The sequence below is a fragment of the Diadema antillarum genome, unplaced genomic scaffold (assembly GCF_040938485.1).
Source record: "Diadema antillarum isolate AM-2024a unplaced genomic scaffold, OU_Dant_1.0 seq00000471_RagTag, whole genome shotgun sequence".
NCBI classification, from domain to species: Eukaryota; Metazoa; Echinodermata; class Echinoidea; order Diadematoida; family Diadematidae; genus Diadema; species Diadema antillarum.
Genome location: NW_027271439.1, coordinates 84,142 through 100,145, shown reverse-complemented (window position 1 = coordinate 100,145; position 16,004 = coordinate 84,142). Strand labels below are relative to the sequence as shown.

Sequence of the window (16,004 nt, the reverse complement as noted above, 5' to 3'; positions counted from 1 at the left end):
TAACTTAACAGAAAACACTTTCAACACTATTATGTTCACATCGTGAGCATGCACAGCGTAACAAGAAAGTAACACATGTATTGAAAGGTGCGTGAAAAGCAAACAAAATGAAGACCACGATTTTTTAATGTTATGGCCTTTCCAATGTCTGAAGGTTGTCAAGTATGGTGTTCAATAAATTGTCATTGACTCTATAGGTTTTCTCGTATACATCGCAAGCTATACATATCATTGGTTATAGCCATACATATACAAGCAATATTCGCGATCAAGTATATTCATTTCATTTTGGTTACAATAATCAATGTATTCTGAGTAATGAAAAATATCATACATAATAATTTTCAATCCAGTATATACCATCTCAAACCTTTAGTCTCAGGATGTAATAGTTTTCAACCATGGCTGTACGCAGTTTTCTTTTCTTCATTTTTTTCGGAGGGGGGGGGGATAGTTCAATATATGTATATATATATATCTTTTTTTTTCGGGGAACACACAAGTGGGGGAGCGTAGTGACTGATCGGGGATGGGGGGGGGGGGGTGTGGGAGGAGCTCCTCTCACATGAGGGAGCTTTTTCCCATTCAGAACTGAAATTCAAGGATATAGTGCGTTCTAAGTTCAGGTGGAACATTTGACGATTTTCAATAAGAAAGTAAGAGAAATAATTCTTGTTGGGAAAATATGAATGTCTAAATCATGGTATACGCGTGTATGTCTTCACAGTGTAATCCTTATAAGTGGAGATGTATAGCGCTCACCGGGTCATGTCAAAGTGAATTCGACAGTGAATGGAGTGGTGACAGAATTTAATACATACGATAATGGCATGCGTATTTTCACACCATGATGGTGAGAAAAAAATATCTAAACTTGTCGAGTGCTTTTTTAATTTACAGATCAAATGATTTCAATATCTTATACATCTAAGGCTAAAGAAAATTCAGGGTTTGAAAATTCTGGGGAGGGGGTGGAGAGGAAACTTCACATCCCCGTCTCCCCATTCCAATATAAAGAGTATGCACAGAAAGTATTAGCTAAGTCAGACATGAGCATGCCACAGGGCACTATACATCGGATCGTATATCGTATAACAATGATTACTATTATTCTCAGTTGAAGTCTGTTCAGCGAATAAAATGCCTTGAATTAAATTGTTGTTGTAAAAGCCAGTTTCGACAAATTGAAGACTAACCCATGTACAAGAGTATTCGCTCGCCGTCTTATTTTCTTTTATGTTCTCATTCTTATTTACTTCGTTATAAAGATAAAAATGACGTAATACTGATTTCCTTTCATTCGTACAGATAAACCAATTTCTGTCGGATGTGCTACAACAAAATGATGTGAATGACCTCTTTAAAAAATGGACAGAAACCTGTCATTCCATGACATTGAGAAAAATGCAAATTCTATGCATAGTACACCAATGTACGATGTAATAAGATATATTATGACGTAGCAATTTGCAAGTGACATGGCCGTCACGTGATCAAAGCAACATTTAGGCCTCAGTGCAGCATTCCGAGGCGCACGAAGACAATATCCATTCAACCTATGATTTGATTTCAAAGAAAATAATGCGTTTTTGATTTATTGTCTTTATTTTCGTTACGATGTCTGTCTTACGCGATTTGTCAGCAAATGCCAGCAGTAGTAGCGTCATTGATATTGTGTTTATCAATACTGCGTGGCTGGATGTTCTACGGGGCTGGCACGAAATGACAAAGAGCACAAAAGACTTTAACATACTAGTGATTAATCACTAGTGCCATCTTTTGTCTAAAAACTATATCCGAGATTTCCATTCTCTTTTGTACATTTCTATAACGTCATGAAGTTCGGATTACATCATGCACATTATGGACAGGGGTGCGCATTATACGTAGACACTGTTGACATACGTGAGTTCATGTAATCAGTAAGTTACATGCTTACCTAACAGCACAAAACGATCAATGGAGGATAGAATATCTTTTTATGCAATGTTTACTTATTTGACATTGCCAGTGAAATGAGCAACAGTCCACTATAGAAATCGTAAGCATGTCTCGGAATGCATCTTACTTAGCAATAACGACGAAGCGGTTACTTTATGAACCAACTTCCATACCTAATCAACAGACAAGCTCTATATTCTTTAATTAGGACTTTGGCTATACTCCGGCAGAAATGAAGACCCTACAACTGCACCTTTAGTAATATACTGTCGAAATTATCTTGTCATATTCATTCTATGTGTTTCTTGTTTATACAAAAATAGTAATACAAGTTCAAGATTCTAAGAACTCATATATAGATATGAATAAGAAACATAAAATAAAACACAATAGTGGAGTATCTGCATAACAGAGAAGTAAAATAAAACTTTTTATGGGGGGGGGGCTCAAGTTACAAGCACATAATTATATATATATATATATATATATATATATATATACACACACATATATATATATATATATATATATATATAATATATATATATCATACGTATATATTAAAACATTAAAACACTAGATTTCACTTAAAGTAGTGTTTCGTCTTGTTCCTGCAGCCATGTCATATGAGTCTCGAACTGAGATATCGCACTGTCATCGCAGGCATCATCAACGATATAAATACTGCAGTCGCTGTCGGTGACGAGCTCGGTCGAGTGTGACGTTGAAGCATGTAAAATTTTTGAGGGACAAGTAGGACAAACAGAGATTGATGTCGGGGTCAGTGGTTCAGTACTACTACAGGGGTCGTGGCTAAGACCGTGGTCGTCACTTTTTTTGTCACATTCAGAGGTCACGCTGATTTCACGTGCAGTTTTCTTGTCAACTTCAAGGGACAGGGGTGTCTCATGGCCTTGACAGTTGAGGTCGTAGTACTCTCTTCCTTTATTGACCGTCGGGCAATTATCAGCCTGATTTTGTGTGGGTTTGCCATTCTCAGCATGAGTTTGCAGTTCTAAGACGTTCGTTAAAATTTCGTCTCTTAACGAGGATGATGACGCGTTCTGGACACTGTCTTGGACGTCAGTCTGGCAGTTGTTGTTGTTGCTATTCTCCTGACAGATTCGCCGCAGCTGGTCGATACTGAAGGAGCAGTCTGAAATGTTTCTGCTGTGACGTTTTGGTGTAGCCTCGTTCATCTCGATCCAAGAAGGTGTGTTGAACCCGGCGGAGGAGGGAATGCCTTTCAGGTATGTTATTCCAAAATCAGACATTCTTTTCTGCATGTTCTGAGAAAACCGTCGCTCTGATGGCGTCATGACACAACAAATGGAATGACGGGGGTCGCACGCCTCGAAGTTTTCGAGAAACCATTTGGTTTCTTCGACGTAGTCGTAGACAGTCAAAAGTTTGCGTGCAAGCTCTACGTCCTGCTCTCGTAGTTCGACCTGCAAGATGGAAATAAATAAACATATTTGAACAATTTTTTTTTTTTCAGAATAGTCACAGTAATAACAACGTCAACAGTGACAGCTTCGGCTTTAAATAGCAATTAACGGCTGAACGGCTTAACAGCTTACAATAGTAATTTGGTCAACATACTTGATAATGTCATAACGGAATGAAATTCATTTCATTCCCATCAAACTAAACACATCTTTTTTTTCATCAGGCATATGAGATAATATAATATTTAAGAGCGAAAAAAAGGACAGTACTTTTTTATGAACTTAAATAGTACAATCTGATAATTACGCTAGAATTGGAGAGATCTACTAAAACGTTTGGCTTGTAATGGTAGAACAAAATAATACAAAGCTTTCAACGAACATGTGAACGAAGTGGATAACCACATCAGAAATCATAGAAATACAGTACAATATAACAATTACATTATTATACACTGCTTATCAAATTTTGCTGATGGTGAAAAGGGCGCAGTTGCTAAATCAGCACCTAGAAATAATGGAATATCTATGATCAGTCCTTGTTAAAGTCCTTTCTTTCTGTTTATTTTGCCTGACTCAAGATACTATGTAAATCTAAATCACAAGACATGGCCTTGTCAAGGAAAAGGTAGGTAAGAAATTGCCAGTATGGCCATTCTGACATGAACATTCGCGAGTCCAAACGAACACATTTTTAGTGTTCCACATCAGGCGCGACCTTCTTTCACCCGTCACGTTCGCGGCACAATAACCCCCGCTGAGATTTTAAACTGCCACATAGCGTGGTCTAGATAGGGCAGGGGGATTCCCTTGTGAGCCCAACGAGTTCAGTAAGTGTGTTGGTACAGCAGAATGCAAATGCGATGTACGTCTTGACGAAGGATGTGAAGTGGGTGGTTGCCACTGAACTCCTGTGCCGGTGGCGACCGCCGACTGGTGAGCCGCGCGACGTATCAAAAGAAATAATGATACTATAATGAACTGTTAAAAGTTAAAAAGAATGATACAGCACAAGCACCACCGCCAGAATTTCAGGTGTTTGAAGACATGTTGAACATCTTCTTTTTTTTTTCAAACAAACGACTTAACTGGTAACTGAACAACATAGCAAACTAAATGGTATTCACATTAAAATCTTTAACATTATTGTATACAATGTATATTAGCTTATCCTTATCAAAATGAAAAAAAAATATTATAGTCATATGCGAAATACAAAATAGGCATACAAGCTGACCGCTGAAATCACATAACAACATCTTTAACACAAATTGCCCAGTGAGTCAACATGCATTAGAGTGTATACATGTTTAACTACAGCTAATAGAAGACTACGTATTGGTAATGTGCAGCATATTATGAAGAGTTGGGGATGGGGAGGTAGAGAAAGACTGGACCTGTAGCGCTGTATGACAAGTACGATATTTATTCCCAATTCTTCAGTAGCGTGGCAAATCGCCTCAGGTGGTTGTTTTTGGGGTAAAGTCTTCGTCGACTCAGGTGCGAGGTAGTTTGAAATTGACTTGAATAAGTATTTTGACCTCAATTTGTATCCTCCTGTAAAGATATGCCTGTGGGTGTGATTAACTAACATTTCTCAGTTCCCATTTAACGAGCAAGAGCAGGAATCGGTGCAATCAGATTTTATCATGCGACAAATGATTCGAGATTTTTTGTTCCTTTTTGTGACCCTCCCCCGCAGATACCCCGATCATTCTTTATAAACCTCGATGAATACTGAGTATATACTTGATGTCATTCATTCACTGACTATAGCTGGGGGTATTTTCTTTTCCGTATTTTGGATTTCTTAACGTAAGCACCGATGCGCTTCGATGAATGCATGCATGCATGTGAGCAGGGAGGTTTTTCGTCTCACCTCCCTGATGTGAGCTAGAAAAAAAAAATCCCCCAGTTGGACTATAAATTAGTTAACTTTTCAATTTGAGTCAAATGCTAATCGTTGTATATAACTTTGGCTACGTGTTTGTTCTCATCGTCAACAAATTTTAAACCTTGGTGAGCATTGTATTATTGATATCTACAGTCGCTATATAGGCACTGGATGACAGCATGCAGAAAAAATACTTTATTACTTACTCTAAGACCAAAAGCATTCAATTCACGTATAACAGTGTTCAAATTTATGAGCTTTCATCCTCTCTGTATTGATGGATAGTCTCTCGATAGGAAACGTCCAATGGCGGCTATAATGCAGATAGGATCTCAGGAGCTATACGAAATTGCAGTTATCGATTTGAGTCTAATAAAGCGACAACACTCATGCCTTGTAAAACACGAAGCAAACTGTTTGGAGATAGAGATCGAGAAAGAGAGCCTCGCATTTATCACGTCACACCTAATTGATCATGGCATTGATGTTTGCAAAACCCATTTATCAGCATCATGACTGACGTCATAACCTCACTCCTTTATTTGAAATCGCTTGTGGATATATGCCTGCATTAACTTCATCCATAGCATCTCATAAACAGTGTAATAGACAATGATATACATTCCAGACTTTTCAAACAAGCTTATACTCACATATTCAGGAACACGGAAACACAGATTGGCTTATGGGGCCTAGCTCCTCGAATTCTGCAAAATTTATCTAGAAATCACTCGGCAGACAAAACTTTTCTTTCAGACAGTATGACTCGACGAAATGCTCGCTAAAATTATAAAAACTCTTTTTTTTCACATGACTTTGAAAATCAAAACGCTTCACAGGAATAATCGTTGTATGATATAAACAATGATATAGCTGTCGCATATTATCTTAGGTTTATACTACACTGAGTTGCAAGGGGCTAAACATAGTGCATATGCTTTCGTAAAGATGATCCGTCTTTGTTCAGGGGGGGAGGGGGGTGGCAGACAGGCCATGGCAACAATTTCCTGTACATAAACATTGAGAGCAACACCAATACTAAAATCTACTACGTGGAAAATAGCGCTGGTTACGACTGAAGGTTGGTATTGCATCCAAATATTCGGAGAGCGGATTAAAAGTACATGTACATGTATATAGCATGCAGACAAATTATACATAGTGTTCAATAGTGTACACCTGGCAATAATACGTTCATTAGCATGATTATTATGAAGAGTGTTCGCAAAAACCGATAAGTCTATTTTTGAAGATTTCGAAGTACGGTCTCTGCCATAAAGTACAAAATAATACCTTTTAAATGATATATTGATCACTATATATAAAGGTACATTTTTGAAGTTATGGTCAAAAGAAGCAAAAATGTTCTTATTATTCTCTTTATTTTTCTTGACCTTTAATCGCAAATATCTCCATTTGGCAAATATGGACTTATCAGTTTTTGCGAACAAACTCTTCATATCTAAACAGTGAAATGACCGTACGAATAAGCATTATTGCCGGATGAAGGACCATAGTGTCATCATGGTCATATAAAATGGTGAAAAATGTTAAAACATTGAACGCACTGTGCATGTGACCGTTGTGGGCATTGTATGGAAGCTAAACACTCGCTTCACAATTAATTTAATTATATCCACATTTGATTGTAGGATCCTACAGGTCTCCATGTTATTACGGTGATCGATATCTATATAGCGTACTCTTAATTGAGTCCTATTAAAATCCCCTTGAACAGTGCATGTTATTGGCATTATTATGTGATGTGATTAACACGACAGACCGGATGTATGAAAGTAATAAATACCATTTGATAAGCAGAACGCTTACTTCATCGGAGAGAACCTACATTATTAATCACCTGTACGAGAAGAATGCTCCGTCCATTTAATGATGCATTTACGCTGGCGAACAGGTGATATGCCTCTGTTGTAAAGGGAGCTTGGTAATAATGTCGGCCCAGTAAAACAGCCTGTACAAGCCTGTGTCTTTCTTTGTGTATTGTAACCTGTTACTTTGGTCTTTGTTAATGAATGTGAATATACAGCATAGTTTTCTTATAGGATAAAGTATGCATGCTATAGTTATATAGCTGAGATTGCAAACAAAATCGTCAATTACGCTGATATTCGAACGAATAATGATACAATGTATAGGCCTACCTGTAGGACCGTTATTTTGTTGTTGTTTACTTTGTTGTATTGTTTGTCTACTTTCCCTTTGTTGTCTGTCTAGACATTGTATTAATTTGCATTGGTTTGCTTTTCAGTACTGCCCAATTGCAGTCTGGTATTAATTCAATTAAGTTAATGACATTAAAGGGATGGTACAGTATTGGTGGAGATGAGAATTGGGCTTTTAACTTTTTGCGAGATATCAAGAAAACACTTATGAAATAGTACAGAGCATACCATTTTAAGAGGAATTCAAAGTTTATTTGACGAATATCGGGTTTGGAATGACTGAAACATCCAAAAACAAAGTAAAACAAAGCGATCGTAATAAAGTGTGGGTCCCACACTTTATTAGAATCGCTCTTTTTTGGATATCTCAGCCATTTCAAAACCAATTTTCATCAAATAAACGTTGAATTCCTCATAGAATTACATGCTCTTTCATATTTCATAAGAGGTTTCTCATTATCTCACCAAAAAATATTAGAAACCTGAAATTAGGTCTCAACCAAAACTATACGATCCCTTTAAATTGTCACCCCATGACCAAAGCTTCAGATATATACCTTCCCTCTTGTGCAGTTTTGTAACCTTCATTCTTTCGCAGCTGTTCAGGTGTGTTCACTCATTCCATCCCTCACCTGATTCTTTAGTTGAGGTCAGACAGGCTTATGATGTGATCATCTGCTCCTACTTCTATCATCTTATGCTCTCCTTTATATATTTGTTGATGTATTGAATTAGACAGCTCCACTTCACTGAAGTCGTCTATTCCTTTTATTTCACTGGTTGTCGTAGATAATTTGAACATAAACTATGCAAACATCGTTTATGTAAATCATCTTCATTCGGACGTTTGCTTGCTGAGGGCGAATTGCCCCAAGAATAAATCAGAGCACTATAACCAGACTTCATCGACTTCAGTTCGTCTTATTTGCGTCATCTCAGTTCTCTCAACATTTAAGTTATCTCCCCTTCTTCAAAATAGAGCACGTCTCCAATAACTTCTCAACATCTAATTACAACACGCTATACTCGGAGTATACTTGCTAACTACAACTTTACGTGCATGTCTGATGCCATGACATTTGCGTAACTGCTGTATAGCTTTCATTCTTTCATTCTTAATGAAGATTGCACCATGGGTTTAGTGTTCTCCCTCCACCTCTCCGTCTCTTACATACATAGGGTCACCACCCAACGTATGCAGGTTTTAATTCCAAGGAGTAGGAATACTTCCCATTGACAGATTGAAGATAGAAATTATCATAAACCATCAAGAGCGCAGATCACACATGCATTTCCGTCCCAAATCATCAAAACATCTCATAATAGTTCACATCATGTTTTTTGTTTTTTTTTTTCTTATACAGCCCACTACGCTGATATTTCAGAAGTTACTATCATCGTTTCAAGTAGGCCCTACAGTTCTTTTTCTTTGTTTAATTTTGTTTCGTCATTTCTATTGGTGCAAAGTATATAGTTTGCACGTCAAAGTACATCCATTTTGATTCTGTTTTGCTCTGTGGTCTCTATCGACGGGTCATTTCTACCCTCTGAGCACCAAATTACCGAGATAGTGTTATATTCAGACTGATATATACGACAAATTTGCAACAAGCACGCCATATAAAAATTAGCCTCTTTGTTTTTAAGCTGAGAAAGACACAGTGAGCATGGTATAAGGGCGCACCTATTACAACGTATTACTCAACGAAGTTTTCGTCTGAGTAACAACAGTGATGGACACATTCATTGGAAGGGTAACATCTAGAAGAAAACTAAGTGACTGAGAAACCTATTAAAAGTTCTTGTTCTGAAAAATCTGTTATGTGGACACTTCATTTCCTCGAGGTTTATCTCCCTGTGACTCATTTCGTCTCGACGTTGTAGTTCTCTTATATACAATTATGCGTTTATTATTTCAAATTGACAGTGAGTGAACAGTGATTCCATTATAGTGACGCTTAGAACCCCCCCCCCCCCCCTCCCCACCAGACAACCAAAAGGAACAAAAGGGATTATGTTCAACAAATTAATTGCGTTTTTTCTATTGTTATCCGTTATATGAATTTATTCGTTTTAAACATTGCTTGTGTGTTTTTTCTTTCTTATATGGGTTGAACAATTTTTAAAATTACGTTCCAAATTTCAGTGCCTCAGTAGATTGATATCTCTTCCTGCATAATCTATTCAACATTGAGAAATGGTCATTAGAACTAACTAATAATGCCCAACTGGTACGAGTTTGGGAAATATTATATTTGTTGGACGCACAAAGAAATGAAGCACCAAAGGATTGAATAACGCGTACTCTTGTCGATATGTGTGTCCTTTTTAAGACAATAACATTTCAAATGTTTGATCTTTATCCATTGTCATAGGTGGTAATTGTTAATTTTTTCCGAAATATTACGTTATGAATAAGAATAAAACTTAAATGATTTAAATCATTGAAACCCCATGTTTTAAACGCAGTTCAGGTGTATATTGTCTGGGCAAATATGAAAACAATCTCGCATCGGGTTTACATTTGCTATATATCCCAGCACAATAACTGAAGCTTCCATAAGTTCGCCATTGTATATAGATATAACGACATATTTACGTCTTTCGACCATCGCTTATATAAAAACTCTGATCAACAAGTCAAATATCAATTCAGTCTATAGACGTTTGCTAAATTGTTTGTTTGGTTATTTCGAGAACATCAGGGCTCTTCAATTGATCTGCACTACAATTTGATACGGACCATGCAGAAACATGGACTAACTTCAGGAAATTGAAATCATGATGTGAATTCTGACCCACTGTTTGAACATTCACAACCGGCCATTTTGTAAATACTGTTGTTGTTTTTTTTTAACGGAATGTCAAGTCGCTTATAGAATACACGCAATTCATAAAATTCATAAAGGACCTTTTTTTTTTTTGCCTTTCACACAGCTTGCAACAATTATGCAAGAAAAGGAGAATGCAACCAAAATAACACGAGGAAGTACACTATGTGCTTAATAGAATAGCGAATGAATGCCTACAAGTGAGACTTTGATTGTGTTTTCAAAGGACACTATGTCTGCTGGTTTTGCACTTTATAATATATGCCATTTCGAGCAACGGACATTGCCCACATAATAACAGTGACAGAATAATTTGCGCACACGGAAATATATCAACATTCACTAAATCGATGAAATCCGGGAAATTCTCCAGTAAAGTATACCTGCTGACTTCCTCAATAAGATATTGTATACCCACTATTTCCGTGCATACCCTTCCGTAAATTGAATTGAATTGCAAACCTCACAATCATTTGCACAGTGTTTACGTTTTCAAAGAAAAAAAAGAAACAAAAGAGAGAACAAGGGCCTCCGTTGTTAAAGGGACATTCCGGACGATTTTCATAATTTCACATCATGTTATATAGTACATAAATCAACAGCTCCATGTATACATTCTTGGAATTTGTTGTGGTCCTTGAGCAGAGAAACCAATAAATTGAAAATCTCAAACAAATTACACTGAACAGTGTTGATGACATTAGAGCCTCATATATTTCAGAAATGTAGCAGTGCAATTCCATCACAATACCACTTGCTCAACAAGTTCACCTGTGAAGAATCTTTGCATGCCTTTTTCTTTTGTTCTGCTTCCGTGAGCCCCAACTTATGCATTCTTATGGTGAGGCTGCCATGTCATCGTCCTTGTTCATTGCAATTTGTTATAAATTTTGAAAACATTCTCATTCCTCATCCCAATCACTATAAATTCTGAAACTCTGTACTCAGTTTAGCTGATTTATAGTTGTTCAGATGTAAAAGTCTGAAAATCATCTGGAGGTCCCCTTTAATTCTGCATTGCTTATTTCAATCAGTCACCTCTTCGGCGAATGGTAAGCAAGCGTGATAACAATACAGCAAGCTGATCATTACGAAAATACAAGGAAGGCTTGGTGAATCCTGGCGAAGTAATTAACTTGTACCTCTGCTGCCTAGAGCAATCATAATGAGGGGCGAAAAGGGACACGAGGGAAGGAAATAGCAGCTCAGTAATGATGACATAGGAAACATATTGTATGTGTATGATAGCCATATACGTATATATACATAATTTATATGATTTATCATACATATTATGTTTATAATGTGTGTGTATGTGCGTGTGTGTGTGTCTGTGTGCAGTGTGTAATAATACCTAAGATCTACAGAAGAAGAGATTGAAGAAATATATTGTAACCCCATCACCCTCTCTATGCTGCGACGCCAAGACTTCGTGTCAACTGTAATACTCAAGAGTCAGTATACCGTCCTTCAAAGATACAGTCATCCTATGATAATAGTAGCATAAGCTTATAGTTCACTGTGGAATGTCACCATAACAGTGCAAGTAAGGTTAATCAGTCACTACAGGCTGAAAGGAACTAGCTATCTTATCTACCTTCAATTATTTTCATGCATCTCGTGTTTGTTCTATGTCAATACAACTCAGTCTATTATCATAAATTATTTCGGTGAATCAGTTCCGCAACCACTGTTGACAGAAGTCATATATTGTGTAATCTCTGTTCAATACATCACTCAGACTGTATAAATTGTTTATTCGCACAACGACGTGCGTTCTGGAAGATGTCTTGACAAAGGGAGTTAAGACCATGGATTACAGACACTATAGTATACCGTTGTCGTCTTAGAGGCATAGACGCTTGGTATGAACAAGAGTCAGTGACAAGGGGATAATAGTGATAACTACAACATCGACAACGATAACAATAAGTGTAGGCCCTACATAAAATAGTAAAATACACGTTACTGCTCTTCCTCATACTGTTCTACCACTCCTCTCCGTCGTCATATCAGTTGGGTATTTTAGGATAAGTAACACATTTGGAATCTATACGTATCTGCATGGTCGATTGCTTATCCATAGGATTATACATTAAATGAAGAAAATTCAATAGCCAAGTTTGTCCATAATAGTTGTATGCGTCACAAGGTGTGTCCAATAAGTGTAACTATGACAGGACTTTGCCAACAAAGAAGCAGCAAGCGGTGTAATTCACTTCTAATCTTTCTCTATACATTTTTACGGTCTGCAGATATCGCAAACAGTTCGTGATGCTACTCGTACTTTACGAAAGCGTATGATGATAGGCCGGCTAGTTTCTACCTTAAATCCTTAAATTAAATTGTAATCATGTTCACATGCATTTCAGCATATGGTAAAGACAACTGCATTTGACATTATAATCTGTTTACATAACATCAACAGCATTTCCATAACGATATGTCCAATGTGGGAGGAGATGCAATTAGAAAATTAATATGTGTGAAATCAACCGGATCCACACCTGCTCAACAAATCTACACGCATGTGTGAACAAAAGTTTAAGGTGTATCCGGCATGTTCCTCGGTCTGGAGAAGCTGTATGCTGCGGACATACTGGCTTGCTGGTTTTGTCATTGATGGAGCTATGCGATCACTAATTTGCACCACCATACATCAGTCTCTCGCCGGAAAGGTTACTGAGATGGTGGAAACAATAAGGATTGGGGTATATTGTATAATAATGTAAACCAGACTTGTCAGCATTGCTATACCGACAGCGCAAACCGGAACAGATGAAATCCAGCTAATGACATAGCCTCATTTTAATCGCGCCCGTGTGAATGTGAGTCGAACTGTTACACATGATATGATTGTATTTGTAATGTTAAAGGACCGGAATTTTTATAACTATACATTTTGATATCAGTGTGACACGTGTCACTAGTGAAATAATAATGTCAACATTTGCAACCATTGTTAACGTTGTGACTGGTAAATTGGAATTCGATTGCAAGTCTTTGCGAAGATTTCACTAGAAGTTCATTCTTAAACGTGTTTTTGCAATAATATCTAACACGTTGACGGTCAAAAGTGTCCCATGAACGATGGTTAAAGTGACATGCCAGTCACGTTCAAGCTGAATTCGGCAGATCAAACTCCAGCAAATACAATCTTAGCATTACAGCTTCTCTGAAATCGGACATGATTAAGAAATTCTTTACTTAGATATCGAAGCAGACTAAGGAGGTTCATTTTTCTGAAAATGCGGAAAGATTGTTTGACATTTGCAAATGAAATTATGATGAGAAAATATTCGACACAGAATAAGAATAATGGCGTGGCCATGACAGTTTTTGCTTTGTTTGGAGACTTGCTGTATAGGATGCAAAATGGATATACCGTACTCATATATGCTGAAAAGATTTATTTGTTTCTTTCATGACCATTGCATAATAGAGGGTATCATCTAATGTGAGTGCTTGCAGGGCTTTTACATACGTAGGGCCTATACGTAAACCACAAATTTTCAGAGCTTTTACACGGAAAAGTATAGTTCCAACAAAACTTAATCTATAACTCATATACTGACTGCAACTGTTGCCTCCTTCCTTTTTCAGAGAAATTCTGTCACCAGATCTGGGTGTCCACATTTGTCTTGCGTGTATTATGTTTCATACATCAGTAGTTTTTAATGTCTTCCATGCACAGCTCATGAATATAGCAGGTGTACACTAGATTTGCTGGTGATTTCGAAAACCATCAACTTAGATATCAAATCAATGGGTTACAAGAAAAAAAAAAACAATTTGTCCCGAAAAAATAAATAAAAGCAAACGCAACAACAATCAATCGTATCTGTCATGTTTATAAGATAAGTTGATAGATAGCTTTGTCTTCATGGGATTTTCGGAATGTCCTTGACTTTTAATCGACAATATCGTCAAAATAAATGTGAATAGACGTTGAGATTTTATCAGAAATTGTCACACTGCCAAAGTTATAAATGGATTTGATGATGATGACACCCCATCCCCCATTTAGTCACGAAAAACGGTTCTGTATTTCCTCAGAAAGTTCAGGTGTTATTATAGGCATTGGCGTATGTTATGCAAAGGAGAGGAAATATCGGTGATTTCATGTTTCACAAGCGATGGGTATGCAAGGCAGGTTAGGGACGATTTCTTTTTCGTTTCGGTCACACACAGTCATAGCTTAAAATGTTGCACGTTCATTAAGAGAATAAGAGTAGATATACACGAGTATTCTGAGGCTGTCCTCTGTAATGGTTAGACAGTATTTCATTTCTTTATTACGATTAACAAAGACAGTCATTCACTCATGATGAAATTACACCCCCCCCCCAAAAAAAGGAGGCAATAGTAAGACTGACTCAAAATATGCCATGAATGTCTTGTTTTAGGAGAGAGGATACACAGATGCATAATAAAGTCATATTATTTTTATGTTAGTTTAAGTTTGCAGTATGAAAATTCATCTTAGGAATTAGTTTTGTGTGCTGCAGTATAACCGATTTCATTATGATTGTCTACTTCACCAGAAAGTTCGATGTTTATACAAAATCACGCCTATAAAAACGTCAAACAGATAAACAGGTAACTGAACATTCATTACAGTTGAGGGATTTCTAAAACTCACCATTGATTGTCTGAGACGTTCAATCTTTTTCGATAAGTTGGACAAGCCATATTCGTCGGAGGAAGAAGCAGTTGAAGCGATAGAGACTTTGTCTTCGACCGAGGTCTCACTCATTGAACAACCTGAGTCAGGACTGCGTCGAGTATTTCTGTCTTGCTCATCATCCAAGTCGATGAGGATGTCGTTTAGGCTACTTACACTGACGTCGGCTTCGTAGTCCTTGTTTGACACGGAAGGAGGACCAACTAAGTCGTCTCTACTACAGATGCCTCCTTCTCCCCTACTATCCTCGAGTTCAGCATCGTCTTCTTCAGACGTGCAATGTCTGTTTGAATTATTAACTTTCATTTTGGTCGACTCCGGTGACTCGAAAAGACAAGGATCTGAGAGAGTTGGACTGCCTGTCGTCTCATGCGGTAAAAGGAGGAATCGAATACATGGAGGCATTGGGCCGAACTTCGCCTCAGCCTCGCCAAGCACTTCATCCAGAGGTATAATCGACTCTTGGCTCAACGGTTCCATCTTGTCAACCATGACCATTTTCTCTCTTTTCCTTTAGCTGTCGACCAACGCATAAAATGCGGACTTTGAATAATTCCTGTAAAATTTCCGCCGACTAAGCTGACGTGATGCACAAGTGCGTGAGTCTGCGCCTTATCACGAAAGATGCAAGCCACTTCCGAATCCTAAACACTGTTCAGGTCTCTCTGATCGTATGACGATATTCAGATCTGGATAAAACTTGGCGACCGATTACAGCGTTCGCTTAACTGACGACCTATTCGGATGTCATTTCGTGGTCTAGCGCGAACTGTAAATGACATGTTTTTCTCTACCACCTGCTCGAATGACTGAGGCAGCACCACTATTCAGTCTTTTATCTACGTGACAACGCACAGAGTGCATAACATCCACTTCGAAGCTCGACGTACTTGCACTGCGTATTAAAGTCAGCGATTGAGCTCGATGCTCCCGCCTATAAATCACTCTATTTGCTCAGCGTGTATGCTTTCTCGCTAATAACGTGAGATAAATGCTGATATGACGAGGGCCGACTAATGTATA

At 37.6% G+C, this 16,004-nt stretch overlaps 1 protein-coding gene across 1 annotated transcript; it reads right to left on the bottom strand.

Annotated features, from left to right (window-relative positions):
* Nucleotides 1-1,516: 1,516 nt before the first annotated feature.
* LOC139733310 (uncharacterized) lies at nt 1,517-15,675 on the bottom strand. The gene is made up of 3 exons (XM_071644147.1): nt 14,940-15,675; nt 2,529-3,389; nt 1,517-2,368 (listed from the first exon to the last, which is right to left on the bottom strand). Exons 1-2 carry the CDS (start codon nt 15,477-15,479, stop codon nt 2,529-2,531), a joined length of 1,401 nt encoding a protein of 466 aa, XP_071500248.1. The 5' UTR covers nt 15,480-15,675; the 3' UTR covers nt 1,517-2,368.
* Between the last annotated feature and the right edge of the window lie 329 nt (nt 15,676-16,004).